The sequence below is a fragment of the Gouania willdenowi genome, chromosome 3 (genome assembly GCF_900634775.1).
Source record: "Gouania willdenowi chromosome 3, fGouWil2.1, whole genome shotgun sequence".
Lineage (NCBI taxonomy): Eukaryota > Metazoa > Chordata > Actinopteri > Blenniiformes > Gobiesocidae > Gouania > Gouania willdenowi.
In genome coordinates this window covers 43228138-43243060 of record NC_041046.1, presented here as the reverse complement: position 1 = coordinate 43243060, position 14923 = coordinate 43228138, and the positions used below count along the sequence as shown (strand labels likewise).

Here is a 14923-nt window from a genome sequence, read left to right as displayed (position 1 = left end):
GCAATAAGGCACAAAAAATGACAAAAAACAAAAATCACCCAAAATCAAAAGTAAGGTTATAACAAGGCATATTTTTTCAAAAATTTCAGAAAAAAAAAAAAAAAATTTGAGTTAGGACAATCATTAGACCCTAAAAACTACTGCAAATATAATGCACATACTTAAACAGGGCTAGGAAAGCAGTAAGGTGCAAAAAATGACAAAAAACTAAAATCACCCAAAATCAAAAGTAAGGTTATAACAAGGCATATTTTTTCAAAAATTTCAAAAAAAAAAAAAAAATTGAGTTAGGACCATCATTCGACCCTAAAAACTACTACAAATATAATACACATTCTTAAACAGGGCAAAGAAAGCAATAAGGCACAAAAAATGACAAAAAACAAAAATCACCCAAAATCGAAAGTAAGGTTATAACAAGGCATATTTTTTCAAAAATTTAAAAAAAAAAAAAAAAAAACAATTTGAGTTAGGACAATCATTAGACCCTAAAAACTACTGCAAATATAATGCACATACTTAAACAGGGCTAGGAAAGCAGTAAGGTGCAAAAAATGACAAAAAACTAAAATCACCCAAAATCAAAAGTAAGGCTATAACAAGGCATATTTTTTCAAAAATTTAAAAAAAAAAAAAAAAAATTGAGTTAGGACCATCATTAGACCCTAAAAACTACTGCAAATATAATGCACATACTTAAACAGGGCTAAAAATATAGTAAGGCACAAGAAATGACAAAAACTAAAATCACCCAAAATCAAAAGTAAGGCTATAACAAGGCATATTTTTCAAAAATTTCAAGAAATTCTTTTTTGAGTTAGGACCATCATTAGACCCTAAAAACTACTACAAATATAATGCACATACTTAAACAGGGCAAAGAAAGCAATAAGGCACAAAAAATGACAAAAAAAACAAAAATCACCCAAAATCAAAAGTAAGGCTATAACAAGGCATATTTTTTCTAAAATTTCAAAAAAAAAATAATTTTGAGTTAGGACCATCATTAGACCCTAAAACCTACTACAAATATAATGCACATACTTAAACAGGGCTAAGAAAGCAGTAAGGTACAAAAAAGGACAAAAAACTAAAATCACCCAAAATCAAAAGTAAGGCTATAACAAGGCATATTTTTTCAAAAATTTCAAAAAAAAAAAAATTGAGTTAGGACCATCATTAGACCCTAAAAACTAATACAAATATAATGCACATACTTAAACAGGGCAAAGAAAGCAGTAAGGCACAAAAAATGACAAAAACTAAAATCACCCAAAATCAAAAGTAAGGCTATAACAAGGCATATTTTTTCAAAAATTTCAAAAAAAAAATAATTTTGAGTTAGGACCATCATTAGACCCTAAAAACTAATACAAATATAATGCACATACTTAAACAGGGCAAAGAAAGCAATAAGGCACAAAAAATGACAAAAAACAAAAATCACCCAAAATCAAAATTAAGGCTATAACAAGGCATATTTTTTTTTAAATTTCAAAAAAAAAAAAAAAAAATTGAGTTAGGAACATCATTAGACCCTAAAAAATACTGCAAATATAATGCACATACTTAAACAGGGCTAAGAATATAGTAAGGGACAAAAAATGACAAAAAACTAAAATCACCCAAAATCAAAAGTAAGGCTATAACAAGGCATATTTTTTCAAAAATTTCAAAAAAAAAAAAAAATTGAGTTAGGACCATCATTCGACCCTAAAAACTACTACAAATATAATACACATTCTTAAACAGGGCAAAGAAAGCAATAAGGCGCAAAAAATGACAAAAAACAAAAATCACCCAAAATCAAAAGTAAGGTTATAACAAGGCATATTTTTTCAAAAATTTCAAAAAAAAAAAAAAAAAAAATTTGAGTTAGGACAATCATTAGACCCTAAAAACTACTGCAAATATAATGTACATACTTAAACAGGGCTAAGAAAGCAGTAAGGTGCAAAAAATGACAAAAAACTAAAATCACCCAAAATCAAAAGTAAGGCCATAACAAGGCATATTTTTTCAAAAATTTCAAAAAAAAAAAAAAAAAAATTGAGTTAGGACCATCATTAGACCCTAAAAACTACTGCAAATATAATGTACATACTTAAACAGGGCTAAGAAAGCAGTAAGGTGCAAAAAATGACAAAAAACTAAAATCACCCAAAATCAAAAGTAAGGCTATAACAAGGCATATTTTTTCAAAAATTTCAAAAAAAAAAAAAAAAATTGAGTTAGGAACATCATTAGACCCTAAAAATACTGCAAATATAATGCACATACTTAAACAGGGCTAAGAATATAGTAAGGCACAAAAAATGACAAAAACTAAAATCACCCAAAATCAAAAGTAAGGCTATAACAAGGCATATTTTTTCAAAAATTTCAAAAAAAAAATAATTTTGAGTTAGGACCATCATTAGACCCTAAAAACTAATACAAATATAATGCACATACTTAAACAGGGCTAAGAAAGCAGTAAGGTGCAAAAAATGACAAAAAACTAAAATCACCCAAAATCAAAAGTAAGGCTATAACAAGGCATAATTTTTCAAAAATTTCAAAAAAAAAAAAAAATTGAGTTAGGACCATCATTCGACCCTAAAAACTACTACAAATTTAATACACATTCTTAAACAGGGCAAAGAAAGCAATAAGGCACAAAAAATGACAAAAAACAAAAATCACCCAAAATCAAAAGTAAGGTTATAACAAGGCATATTTTTTCAAAAAATTCAAAAAAAAAAAAAAATTGAGTTAGGACCATCATTAGACCCTAAAAACTAATACAAATATAATGCACATACTTAAACAGGGCAAAGAAAGCAATAAGGCACAAAAAATGACAAAAAACAAAAATCACCCAAAATCAAAATTAAGGCTATAACAAGGCATATTTTTTCAAAAATTTCAAAAAAAAAAAAAAATGACAAAAACAAAAATCACCCAAAATCAAAAGTAAGGCTATAACAAGGCATATTTTTAAAAAATTTCAAGAAAATTTTTTTTGAGTTAGGACCATCATTAGACCCTAAAAAATACTGCAAATATAATGCACATACTTAAACAGGGCTAAGAATATAGTAAGGCACAAAAAAATGACAAAAAACTAAAATCACCCAAAATCAAAAGTAAGGCTATAACAAGGTATTTTTTTTTAAAAAAAATTTCAAAAAAAAAAAAAAAAATTGAGTTAGGACCATCATTAGACCCTAAAAACTACTACAAATATAATGCACATACTTAAACAGGGCTAAGAAAACAGTAAGGCACAAAAAAATGACAAAAAACAAAAATCACGCAAAATCAAAAGTAAGGCTATAACAAGGCATATTTTTAAAAAATTTCAAGAAAATTTTTTTTTGAGTTAGGACCATCATTAGACCCTAAAAAAATACTGCAAATATAATGCACATACTTAAACAGGGCTAAGAATATAGTAAGGCACAAAAAAATGACAAAAACTAAGATCACCCAAAATCAAAAGTAAGGCTATAACAAGGCATATTTTTTCAAAAATTTCAAAAAAAAAAAAATTGAGTTAGGACCATCATTCGACCCTAAAAACTACTACAAATATAATGCACATACTTAAACAGGGCAAAGAAAGCAATAAGGCACAAAAAATGACAAAAAACAAAAATCACCCAAAATCAAAATTAAGGCTATAACAAGGCATATTTTTTCAAGAATTTCAACAAAAAAAAAAAAAAAAAAAATTGAGTTAGGACCATCATTAGACCCTAAAAACTACTACAAATATAATGCACATACTTAAACAGGGCAAAGAAAGCAATAAGGCACAAAAAATGACAAAAAACAAAAATCACCCAAAATCAAAATTAAGGCTATAACAAGGCATATTTTTTTTTAAATTTCAAAAAAAAAAAAAAAAAAATTGAGTTAGGAACATCATTAGACCCTAAAAAATACTGCAAATATAATGCACATACTTAAACAGGGCTAAGAATATAGTAAGGGACAAAAAATGACAAAAAACTAAAATCACCCAAAATCAAAAGTAAGGCTATAACAAGGCATATTTTTTCAAAAATTTCAAAAAAAAAAAAAAATTGAGTTAGGACCATCATTCGACCCTAAAAACTACTACAAATATAATACACATTCTTAAACAGGGCAAAGAAAGCAATAAGGCGCAAAAAATGACAAAAAACAAAAATCACCCAAAATCAAAAGTAAGGTTATAACAAGGCATATTTTTTCAAAAATTTCAAAAAAAAAAAAAAAAAAAAATTTGAGTTAGGACAATCATTAGACCCTAAAAACTACTGCAAATATAATGTACATACTTAAACAGGGCAAAGAAAGCAATAAGGCGCAAAAAATGACAAAAAACAAAAATCACCCAAAATCAAAAGTAAGGCTATAACAAGGCATAATTTTTCAAAAATTTCAAAAAAAAAAAAAAATTGAGTTAGGACCATCATTCGACCCTAAAAACTACTACAAATTTAATACACATTCTTAAACAGGGCAAAGAAAGCAATAAGGCACAAAAAATGACAAAAAACAAAAATCACCCAAAATCAAAAGTAAGGTTATAACAAGGCATATTTTTTCAAAAAATTCAAAAAAAAAAAAAAATTGAGTTAGGACCATCATTAGACCCTAAAAACTAATACAAATATAATGCACATACTTAAACAGGGCAAAGAAAGCAATAAGGCACAAAAAATGACAAAAAACAAAAATCACCCAAAATCAAAATTAAGGCTATAACAAGGCATATTTTTTCAAAAATTTCAAAAAAAAAAAAAAAGACAAAAAACAAAAATCACCCAAAATCAAAAGTAAGGCTATAACAAGGCATATTTTTAAAAAATTTCAAGAAAATTTTTTTTTGAGTTAGGACCATCATTAGACCCTAAAAAATACTGCAAATATAATGCACATACTTAAACAGGGCTAAGAAAGCAGTAAGGCACAAAAAAATGACAAAAACTAAGATCACCCAAAATCAAAAGTAAGGCTATAACAAGGCATATTTTTTCAAAAATTTCAAAAAAAAAAAAAAAAATTGAGTTAGGACCATCATTAGACCCTAAAAACTAATACAAATATAATGCACATACTTAAACAGGGCAAAGAAAGCAATAAGGCACAAAAAATGACAAAAAACAAAAATCACCCAAAATCAAAATTAAGGCTATAACAAGGCATATTTTTTCAAAAATTTCAAAAAAAAAAAAAATGACAAAAAACAAAAATCACCCAAAATCAAAAGTAAGGCTATAACAAGGCATATTTTTAAAAAATTTCAAGAAAATTTTTTTTTGAGTTAGGACCATCATTAGACCCTAAAAAATACTGCAAATATAATGCACATACTTAAACAGGGCTAAGAATATAGTAAGGCACAAAAAAATGACAAAAACTAAGATCACCCAAAATCAAAAGTAAGGCTATAACAAGGCATATTTTTTCAAAAAATTCAAAAAAAAAAAAAATGACAAAAAACAAAAATCACCCAAAATCAAAAGTAAGGCTATAACAAGGCATATTTTTTCAAAAATTTCAAAAAAAAAAAAAAAAATTGAGTTAGGACCATCATTAGACCCTAAAAACTACTACAAATATAATGCACATACTTAAACAGGGCTAAGAATGCAGTAAGGCACAAAAAAATGACAAAAAACAAAAATCACCCAAAATCAAAAGTAAGGCTATAACAAGGCATATTTTTAAAAAATTTCAAGAAAATTTTTTTTTGAGTTAGGACCATCATTAGACCCTAAAAAATACTGCAAATATAATGCACATACTTAAACAGGGCTAAGAATATAGTAAGGCACAAAAAAATGACAAAAACTAAGATCACCCAAAATCAAAAGTAAGGCTATAACAAGGCATATTTTTTCAAAAATTTCAAAAAAAAAAAAATTGAGTTAGGACCATCATTCGACCCTAAAAACTACTACAAATATAATGCACATACTTAAACAGGGCAAAGAAAGCAATAAGGCACAAAAAATGACAAAAAACAAAAATCACCCAAAATCAAAATTAAGGCTATAACAAGGCATATTTTTTCAAGAATTTCAACAAAAAAAAAAAAAAAAAAAAATTGAGTTAGGACCATCATTAGACCCTAAAAACTACTACAAATATAATGCACATACTTAAACAGGGCTAAGAAAGCAGTAAGCACAAAAAATGGCAAAAAACAAAAATCACCCAAAATCAAAATTAAGGCTATAACAAGGCATATTTTTTCAAAAATTTCAAAAAAAAAAAAAAAAAAAATTGAGTTAGGAACATCATTAGACCCTAAAAAATACTGCAAATATAATGCACATACTTAAACAGGGCTAAGAATATAGTAAGGCACAAAAAAATGACAAAAACTAAGATCACCCAAAATCAAAAGTAAGGCTATAACAAGGCATATTTTTTCAAAAATTTCAAAAAAAAAAAAATTGAGTTAGGACCATCATTCGACCCTAAAAACTACTACAAATATAATGCACATACTTAAACAGGGCAAAGAAAGCAATAAGGCACAAAAAATGACAAAAAACAAAAATCACCCAAAATCAAAATTAAGGCTATAACAAGGCATATTTTTTCAAGAATTTCAACAAAAAAAAAAAAAAAAAAAAATTGAGTTAGGACCATCATTAGACCCTAAAAACTACTACAAATATAATGCACATACTTAAACAGGGCTAAGAAAGCAGTAAGCACAAAAAATGGCAAAAAACAAAAATCACCCAAAATCAAAATTAAGGCTATAACAAGGCATATTTTTTCAAAAATTTCAAAAAAAAAAAAAAAAAAAATTGAGTTAGGAACATCATTAGACCCTAAAAAATACTGCAAATATAATGCACATACTTAAACAGGGCTAAGAATATAGTAAGGCACAAAAAATGACAAAAAACTAAAATCACCCAAAATCAAAAGTAAGGCTATAACAACGCATGATTTTTCAAAAATTAAAAAAAAAAAAAAATTTGATTTAGGACCATCATTAGACCCTAAAAACTACTACAAATATAATGCATATACTTAAACAGGGCTAAGAATATAGTAAGGCACAAAAAAATGACAAAAACTAAGATCACCCAAAATCAAAAGTAAGGCTATAACATGGCATATTTTTTCTAAAATTTCAAAAAAAAAATAATTTTGAGTTAGGACCATCATTAGACCCTAAAAACTAATACAAATATAATGCACATACTTAAACAGGGCTAAGAAAGCAGTAAGGTGCAAAAAATGACAAAAAACTAAAATCACCCAAAATCAAAAGTAAGGCTATAACAAGGCATATTTTTTCAAAAATTTCAAAAAAAAAAAAAAAAAAAATTGAGTTAGGAACATCATTAGACCCTAAAAAATACTGCAAATATAATGCACATACTTAAACAGGGCTAAGAATATAGTAAGGCACAAAAAATGACAAAAAACTAAAATCACCCAAAATCAAAAGTAAGGCTATAACAACGCATGATTTTTCAAAAATTAAAAAAAAAAAAAAATTTGATTTAGGACCATCATTAGACCCTAAAAACTACTACAAATATAATGCATATACTTAAACAGGGCTAAGAATATAGTAAGGCAAAAAAAAATGACAAAAACTAAGATCACCCAAAATCAAAAGTAAGGCTATAACATGGCATATTTTTTCTAAAATTTCAAAAAAAAAATAATTTTGAGTTAGGACCATCATTAGACCCTAAAAACTAATACAAATATAATGCACATACTTAAACAGGGCTAAGAAAGCAGTAAGGTGCAAAAAATGACAAAAAACTAAAATCACCCAAAATCAAAAGTAAGGCTATAACAAGGCATATTTTTTCAAAAATTTCAAAAAAAAAAAAAAAAAAAATTGAGTTAGGAACATCATTAGACCCTAAAAAATACTGCAAATATAATGCACATACTTAAACAGGGCTAAGAATATAGTAAGGCACAAAAAATGACAAAAAACTAAAATCACCCAAAATCAAAAGTAAGGCTATAACAACGCATGATTTTTCAAAAATTAAAAAAAAAAAAAAATTTGATTTAGGACCATCATTAGACCCTAAAAACTACTACAAATATAATGCATATACTTAAACAGGGCTAAGAATATAGTAAGGCACAAAAAAATGACAAAAACTAAGATCACCCAAAATCAAAAGTAAGGCTATAACATGGCATATTTTTTCTAAAATTTCAAAAAAAAAATAATTTTGAGTTAGGACCATCATTAGACCCTAAAAACTAATACAAATATAATGCACATACTTAAACAGGTCAAAGAAAGCAATAAGGCACAAAAAATGACAAAAAACAAAAATCACCCAAAATCAAAAGTAAGGTTATAACAAGGCATATTTTTTCAAAAATTTCAAAAAAAAAAAAAAAAAAATTTGAGTTAGGACCATCATTAGACCCTAAAAACTACTGCAAATATAATGCACATACTTAAACAGGGCTAAAAATATAGTAAGGCACAAGAAATGACAAAAACTAAAATCACCCAAAATCAAAAGTAAGGCTATAACAAGGCATATTTTTCAAAAATTTCAAGAAATTCTTTTTTGAGTTAGGACCATCATTAGACCCTAAAAACTACTACAAATATAATGTACATACTAAAACAGGGCTAAGAAAGCAGTAAGGTGCAAAAAATGACAAAAAACTAAAATCACCCAAAATCAAAAGTAAGGCTATAACAAGGCATATTTTTTCAAAAATTTCAAAAAAAAAAAAAAAATTGAGTTAGGAACATCATTAGACCCTAAAAATACTGCAAATATAATGCACACAGTTAAAGAGGGTTAAGAAAGCAGTAAGGCACAAAAAATGACAAAAAACTAAAATCACCCAAAATCAAAATTAAGGCTATAACAAGGCATATTTTTTTTTAAATTTAAAAAAAAAAAAAAAAAAAATTGAGTTAGGAACATCATTAGACCCTAAAAACTACTGCAAATATAATGCACATACTTAAACAGGGCTAAGAATATAGTAAGGGACAAAAAAATGACAAAAAACTAAAATCACCCAAAATCAAAAGTAAGGCTATAACAAGGCATATTTTTTCAAAAATTTCAAAAAAATAATAATTTTGAGTTAGGACCATCATTAGACCCTAAAAACTAATACAAATATAATGCACATACTTAAACAGGGCTAAGAAAGCAGTAAGGTGCAAAAAATGACAAAAAACTAAAATCACCCAAAATCAAAATTAAGGCTATAACAAGGCATATTTTTTTTTAAATTTAAAAAAAAAAAAAAAAAAAATTGAGTTAGGAACATCATTAGACCCTAAAAACTACTGCAAATATAATGCACATACTTAAACAGGGCTAAGAATATAGTAAGGGACAAAAAATGACAAAAAACTAAAATCACCCAAAATCAAAAGTAAGGCTATAACAAGGCATATTTTTTCAAAAATTTCAAAAAAATAATAATTTTGAGTTAGGACCATCATTAGACCCTAAAAACTAATACAAATATAATGCACATACTTAAACAGGGCTAAGAAAGCAGTAAGGTGCAAAAAATGACAAAAAACTAAAATCACCCAAAATCAAAAGTAAGGCTATAACAAGGCATGTTTTTTCAAAAATTTCAAAAAAAAAAAAAAAAAAATTGATTTAGGAACATCATTAGACCCTAAAAATACTGCAAATATAATGCACATACTTAAACAGGGCTAAGAATATAGTAAGGCACAAAAAATGACAAAAACTAAAATCACCCAAAATCAAAATTAAGGCTATAACAAGGCATATTTTTTCAAAAATTTCAAAAAAAAAATAATTTTGAGTTAGGACCATCATTAGACCCTAAAAACTACTGCAAATATAATGCACATACTTAAACAGGGCTAAGAATATAGTAAGTGACAAAAAATGACAAAAACTAAATTCACCCAAAATCAAAAGTAAGGCTATAACAAGGCATATTTTTTCAAAAATTTCAAAAGAAAAAAAAAAATTGAGTTAGGACCATCATTCGACCCTAAAAACTACTACAAATATAATACACATTCTTAAACAGGGCAAAGAAAGCAATAAGGCACAAAAAATGACAAAAAACAAAAATCACCCAAAATCAAAAGTAAGGTTATAACAAGGCATATTTTTTCAAAAAATTCAAAAAAAAAAAAAAAAAAAATTTTGAGTTAGGACAATCATTAGACCCTAAAAACTACTGCAAATATAATGTACATACTTAAACAGGGCTAAGAAAGCAGTAAGGTGCAAAAAATGACAAAAAACTAAAATCACCCAAAATCAAAAGTAAGGCTATAACAAGGCATATTTTTTTCAAAAATTTCAAAAAAAAAAAAAAAAAAATTGAGTTAGGACCATTATTAGACCCTAAAAACTACTGCAAATATAATGCACATACTTAAACAGGGCTAAAAATATAGTAAGGCACGAGAAATGACAAAAACTAAAATCACCCAAAATCAAAAGTAAGGCTATAACAAGGCATATTTTTTCTAAAATTTCAAAAAAAAAATAATTTTGAGTTAGGACCATCATTAGACCCTAAAAACTAATACAAATATAATGCACATACTTAAACAGGTCAAAGAAAGCAATAAGCCACAAAAAATGACAAAAAACAAAAATCACCCAAAATCAAAAGTAAGGTTATAACAAGGCATATTTTTTCAAAAATTTCAAAAAAAAAAAAAAAAAAAATTTGAGTTAGGACAATCATTAGACCCTAAAAACTACTGCAAATATAATGCACATACTTAAACAGGGCTAAGAATATAGTAAGGGACAAAAAATGACAAAAAACTAAAATCACCCAAAATCAAAAGTAAGGCTATAACAAGGCATATTTTTTCAAAAATTTAAAAAAAAAAAAAATTTGAGTTAGGACCATCATTAGACCCTAAAAACTAATACAAATATAATGCACATACTTAAACAGGGCTAAGAAAGCAGTAAGGTGCAAAAAATGACAAAAAACTAAAATCACCCAAAATCAAAAGTAAGGCTATAACAAGGCATATTTTTTCAAAAATTTCAAAAAAAAAAAAAATTGAGTTAGGACCATCATTAGACCCTAAAAACTACTAAAAATATAATGCACATACTTAAACAGGGCAAAGAAAGCAGTAAGGCACAAAAAATGACAAAAACTAAAATCACCCAAAATCAAAAGTAAGGCTATAACAAGGCATATTTTTTCAAAAATTTCAAAAAAAAAAAAAAAATTGAGTTAGGACCATCATTAGACCCTAAAAACTACTACAAATATAATGCACATACTTAAACAGGGCTAAGAAAGCAGTAAGGTGCAAAAAATGACAAAAAACTAAAATCACCCAAAATCAAAAGTAAGGCTATAACAAGGCATATTTTTCAAAAATTAGAAAAAAAAAAAATTTGAGTTAGGACCATCATTAGACCCTAAAAACTACTACAAATATAATTGACATACTTAAACAGGGCTAAGAATATAGTACGGGACAAAAAATGACAAAAAAATAAAATTACCCAAAATCAAAAGTAAGGCTATAAAAAGGCATATTTTTCAAAAATTTCAAGAAAATTTTTTTTTGAGTTAGGACCATCATTAGACCCTAAAAACTACTGCAGATATAATGCACATACTTAAACAGGGCTAATGAAAGCAGTAAGGCACAAAAAATGACAAAAAACAAAAATCACCCAAAATCAAAACTAAGGCTGTAGTATGGCATATTTTTTCAAAAATCCAGAGAGTCCAACCTTTTTGTTCTCCTTTGTTAGGAACATTGACCTGTTTATCTGTTTATTGTTGTGTTTATAACACAAACATTTAACCGCATTCTTGCGCAATTATATAAATATCGTGAGAACTGCTCTGTCTCGTGACGTCACACTCGTTCAACCGGAGCGCACCGCGGCGCACTCCAAACGCAACCGGTGTGAATTATCGGACGGCGGACAGCGATGAAATACCGGATCGGTGCCGTGGTGCAGCAGAGACGTATCCAGTGGAAACCCCGGGTTAGGCATAAAAATGGGCGAAAAAATTTCAAACACCTCAAAACAGAGGTAAGGCTTTAGTAGCCCAGTTTAAGTGTGCTCATCATATTTAAACTAGTTTTTAGGGTCCTATGATAGCTTTTTCTCAGAAAAAAAAAAGTTTCCATCTTATGCCTTGGCACTGAAAGGTTTTTCCAGTTTTAATGGTGCGTTCATTGACTTTATGGTTTCAGTGGTGCGTTCACTGACCTGGCTCCATGGTGTAAGTCAGCACGTTCTCCGGTCGGTTCAGGATGTCGGTGAAGGTCCTCAGAGCACTGTAGAAAGGCTGAACCTGATGAAGAGGAAGGTCCAGGACTGAGTCTCTGGTGGCGTTGTTCAGATGCACTCTGATCACCTGACCTTCATTGTCCAGCCTGGACACAAAGTTAACAAACAACTAATAATGAATCCTGGAGCATTAGTTCATTATAAACATGTCGTATTAAATCCAGATGTTTGTGGGTGAATATATAACATAAAAATATAGATTCGTAGATACTTTTCCATTTATAAATCATAGAAATTGCTTCATTAAGGAATAAAATAACCATTTTCTGAACTAACCTGGCTTTAAAATTCAACAATCCATATTAATATGAATTAAATCAACAAGTTTAATCATTTTAAATTGTTGCTGTATTGTCTCTGACCAGCAGATGGCAGTGTGACTGTTCAGATTAACCTCAGTATCCTCTGATGGGTTTTTTTTATTAAATCCCTGATAATCCATTCATTTATGGATCTGAATAATATCCACTGTTATCCAGGAAGTTTAGCATTATTGGGGCTATATTATATCGTTCTCCTAAAGATGTAAATCATTGCTTTAATCAGAAATAAAATCGCTTAAAAGTGACAAAAATTGGTAAAGAAAAAAAAAAAAAAGTGATGAAATGGAATTTTAAAAACCACAGAAATTGGTTAAAAATTGCAAATTAGAGTGGGCAAAAACGGACAGAAAAAGTGCTAAAAAAAGGGGTTCAAAGTGTCAATATTGAAACAATTATTTTAAACTGGCAAATAATGGACATGACAAATGGTGAATGTGGTTAAATTGGCAAAAATAAGAATAAAATATTGTGAAAAGAGGATAAAGGTCAACATATGCAATATTTGGTTGGAAAGGGTTTCTAAGTGTCGAAACTGTGGAAAAAATAAGCATAAAAGGCATTGAAATGTGATGGAGAAGTGTCAGAAATGGGAGTAATGTAGCAAAAATGCATTAAAAGGAGCAAAAATATGGCAAGAAAATAGGTTAAAATATTGAAAGTTTGGTGAAGTTGCAGAAATAGGGTAAAAATAAGCAAAAATTGGCTGAATTTGTTCAAAACACATTCTTAGTTTCTTGAAGGCATCTGGTTGAGAACCCCTGAACTAAAGTCAACTCTAATATTTGATCAGACTAAATCCAACAATAGGCTCCACCCACTCGATGGTGTGTTTCTTGTTGTGCATGAAGAAGTCGCAGTAATCGGTGCCGACATCATTGAAGTCCACCAACAGTGAGCTGAGGATCCTGAAGGCCTCGCCGTCTTCTTGCCGCAGCACCTCGGCGGCGTGGAACCCGTCCACCATCTCACTCACACCGCCCTCTGCTGCCTGGATGATGCAGTGCAGGAGCTGAATCTGGAATCAGGCGCAATCAAAGAAGATTGTCTAAGACTGAAAAAATAGAAATCAGACCATTTTCTAAATGATTAATTGATAAAAACAGACTTTGTTACTCTGCACAGATAGGGCTCAGGTTTAGTCGCTATGGCAACAGGGAAAGAAAATAAAACGTATCTATTTCCTGCTTTGTTAGCGTTAGCCTCCAAATGACTGAAGCATAAATGATCTGTAATTATTATTCTGGAAAAGTAACGGCCATTAACCCCAATGATGCTTCTCAACATGCAGGTCAGGATCCTAACGTGAGTCGCAGCTGCATCATTTATGTTTGAAAAAGTATTCATTTTAAAGTAATTTGCATTCAGTGAAGTTTGACTTTGTAGTCTTCCTACGAGCTACATGCTAGCTGATGCTAACGACTCCAATGTAATAAATCACACATTTTCATCCTTCAGAGATGTTTTCTGATGAAATATTAAGTCTTTACTGATACAGGTCAGTGCAATAAATACTGTATTCATATATAAATTATATTATTATATTTTTCTTAAGGCATCTGGTTCATTGCGAGCTTGGTGCCACGTTAAATAATGATGCATTATGGGAAATTGAGGCCTCATGTCTGGGAAGTAGTTGTTGTTGTTCGTCCGTGCGATGCAAAGTGTGTGTAAGATGACATACAGAACAAAATGTGTATTTTCTCTATTTTTTCTTTTTTCTTGTTGTGTATTCTTTTTCTCGTTGTATATATATATATATATATATATATATATATATATATATATTTGTTTGTTCCTTTTTTGTCCTTTTTTCTATTTTTTTCCTCCGTGTACATTTTCAATTTTTCCCTTTTCTTTCCCCTCTCAGTCTATATGATGTATTTTGTCTTTCTCTCAGTCTAGATCATTGGTTCTCAACACCCCAAATATAAAATAATGAGGGTTCAAAATGTCAATATTGGAACAATTAGTTCAAACTGGCAAATAATGGGCATGACAAATGGTGAATGTGGTTAGATTAGCAAAAATAAGCATGAAATAAGACTAAAAGAGGTTTAAAGTGACAATAATGGGTCAACATATCTGGCATTAGGTGGAAAAGTGGTGGAAAGGGTTTATAAGTGCTGAAAATGACTTGAAAGTGGAAATAATGTGCAGAAAAGACACTGAAATGTGATGGAAAAGTGTCAGAAATGAAAGCAATGTAGCAAAAATACATTACAAGGAGCAAAAATATGGCAAGAAAAAGTGATGAAAATAGCTTAAAATATGGAAAGTTTGGTGTAGTTGCAGAAAAAAGGATAAAAA

General features: G+C 28.8%; 1 protein-coding gene across 2 annotated transcripts in view; it reads right to left on the bottom strand.

Annotated features, from left to right (window-relative positions):
- Positions 1 to 14923, bottom strand: part of bbox1 (butyrobetaine (gamma), 2-oxoglutarate dioxygenase (gamma-butyrobetaine hydroxylase) 1) — a 46576-nt gene that overhangs the window by 4873 nt on the left and 26780 nt on the right. For both annotated transcript variants that reach the window (XM_028442991.1, XM_028442992.1), the window contains exons 6-7: positions 13435 to 13631; positions 12213 to 12379 (exon numbers count right to left, since the gene is read on the bottom strand). In XM_028442991.1, the coding sequence (XP_028298792.1) occupies positions 12213 to 12379; positions 13435 to 13631 (364 nt within the window). The remainder of the gene's footprint in view (positions 1 to 12212; positions 12380 to 13434; positions 13632 to 14923) is intronic.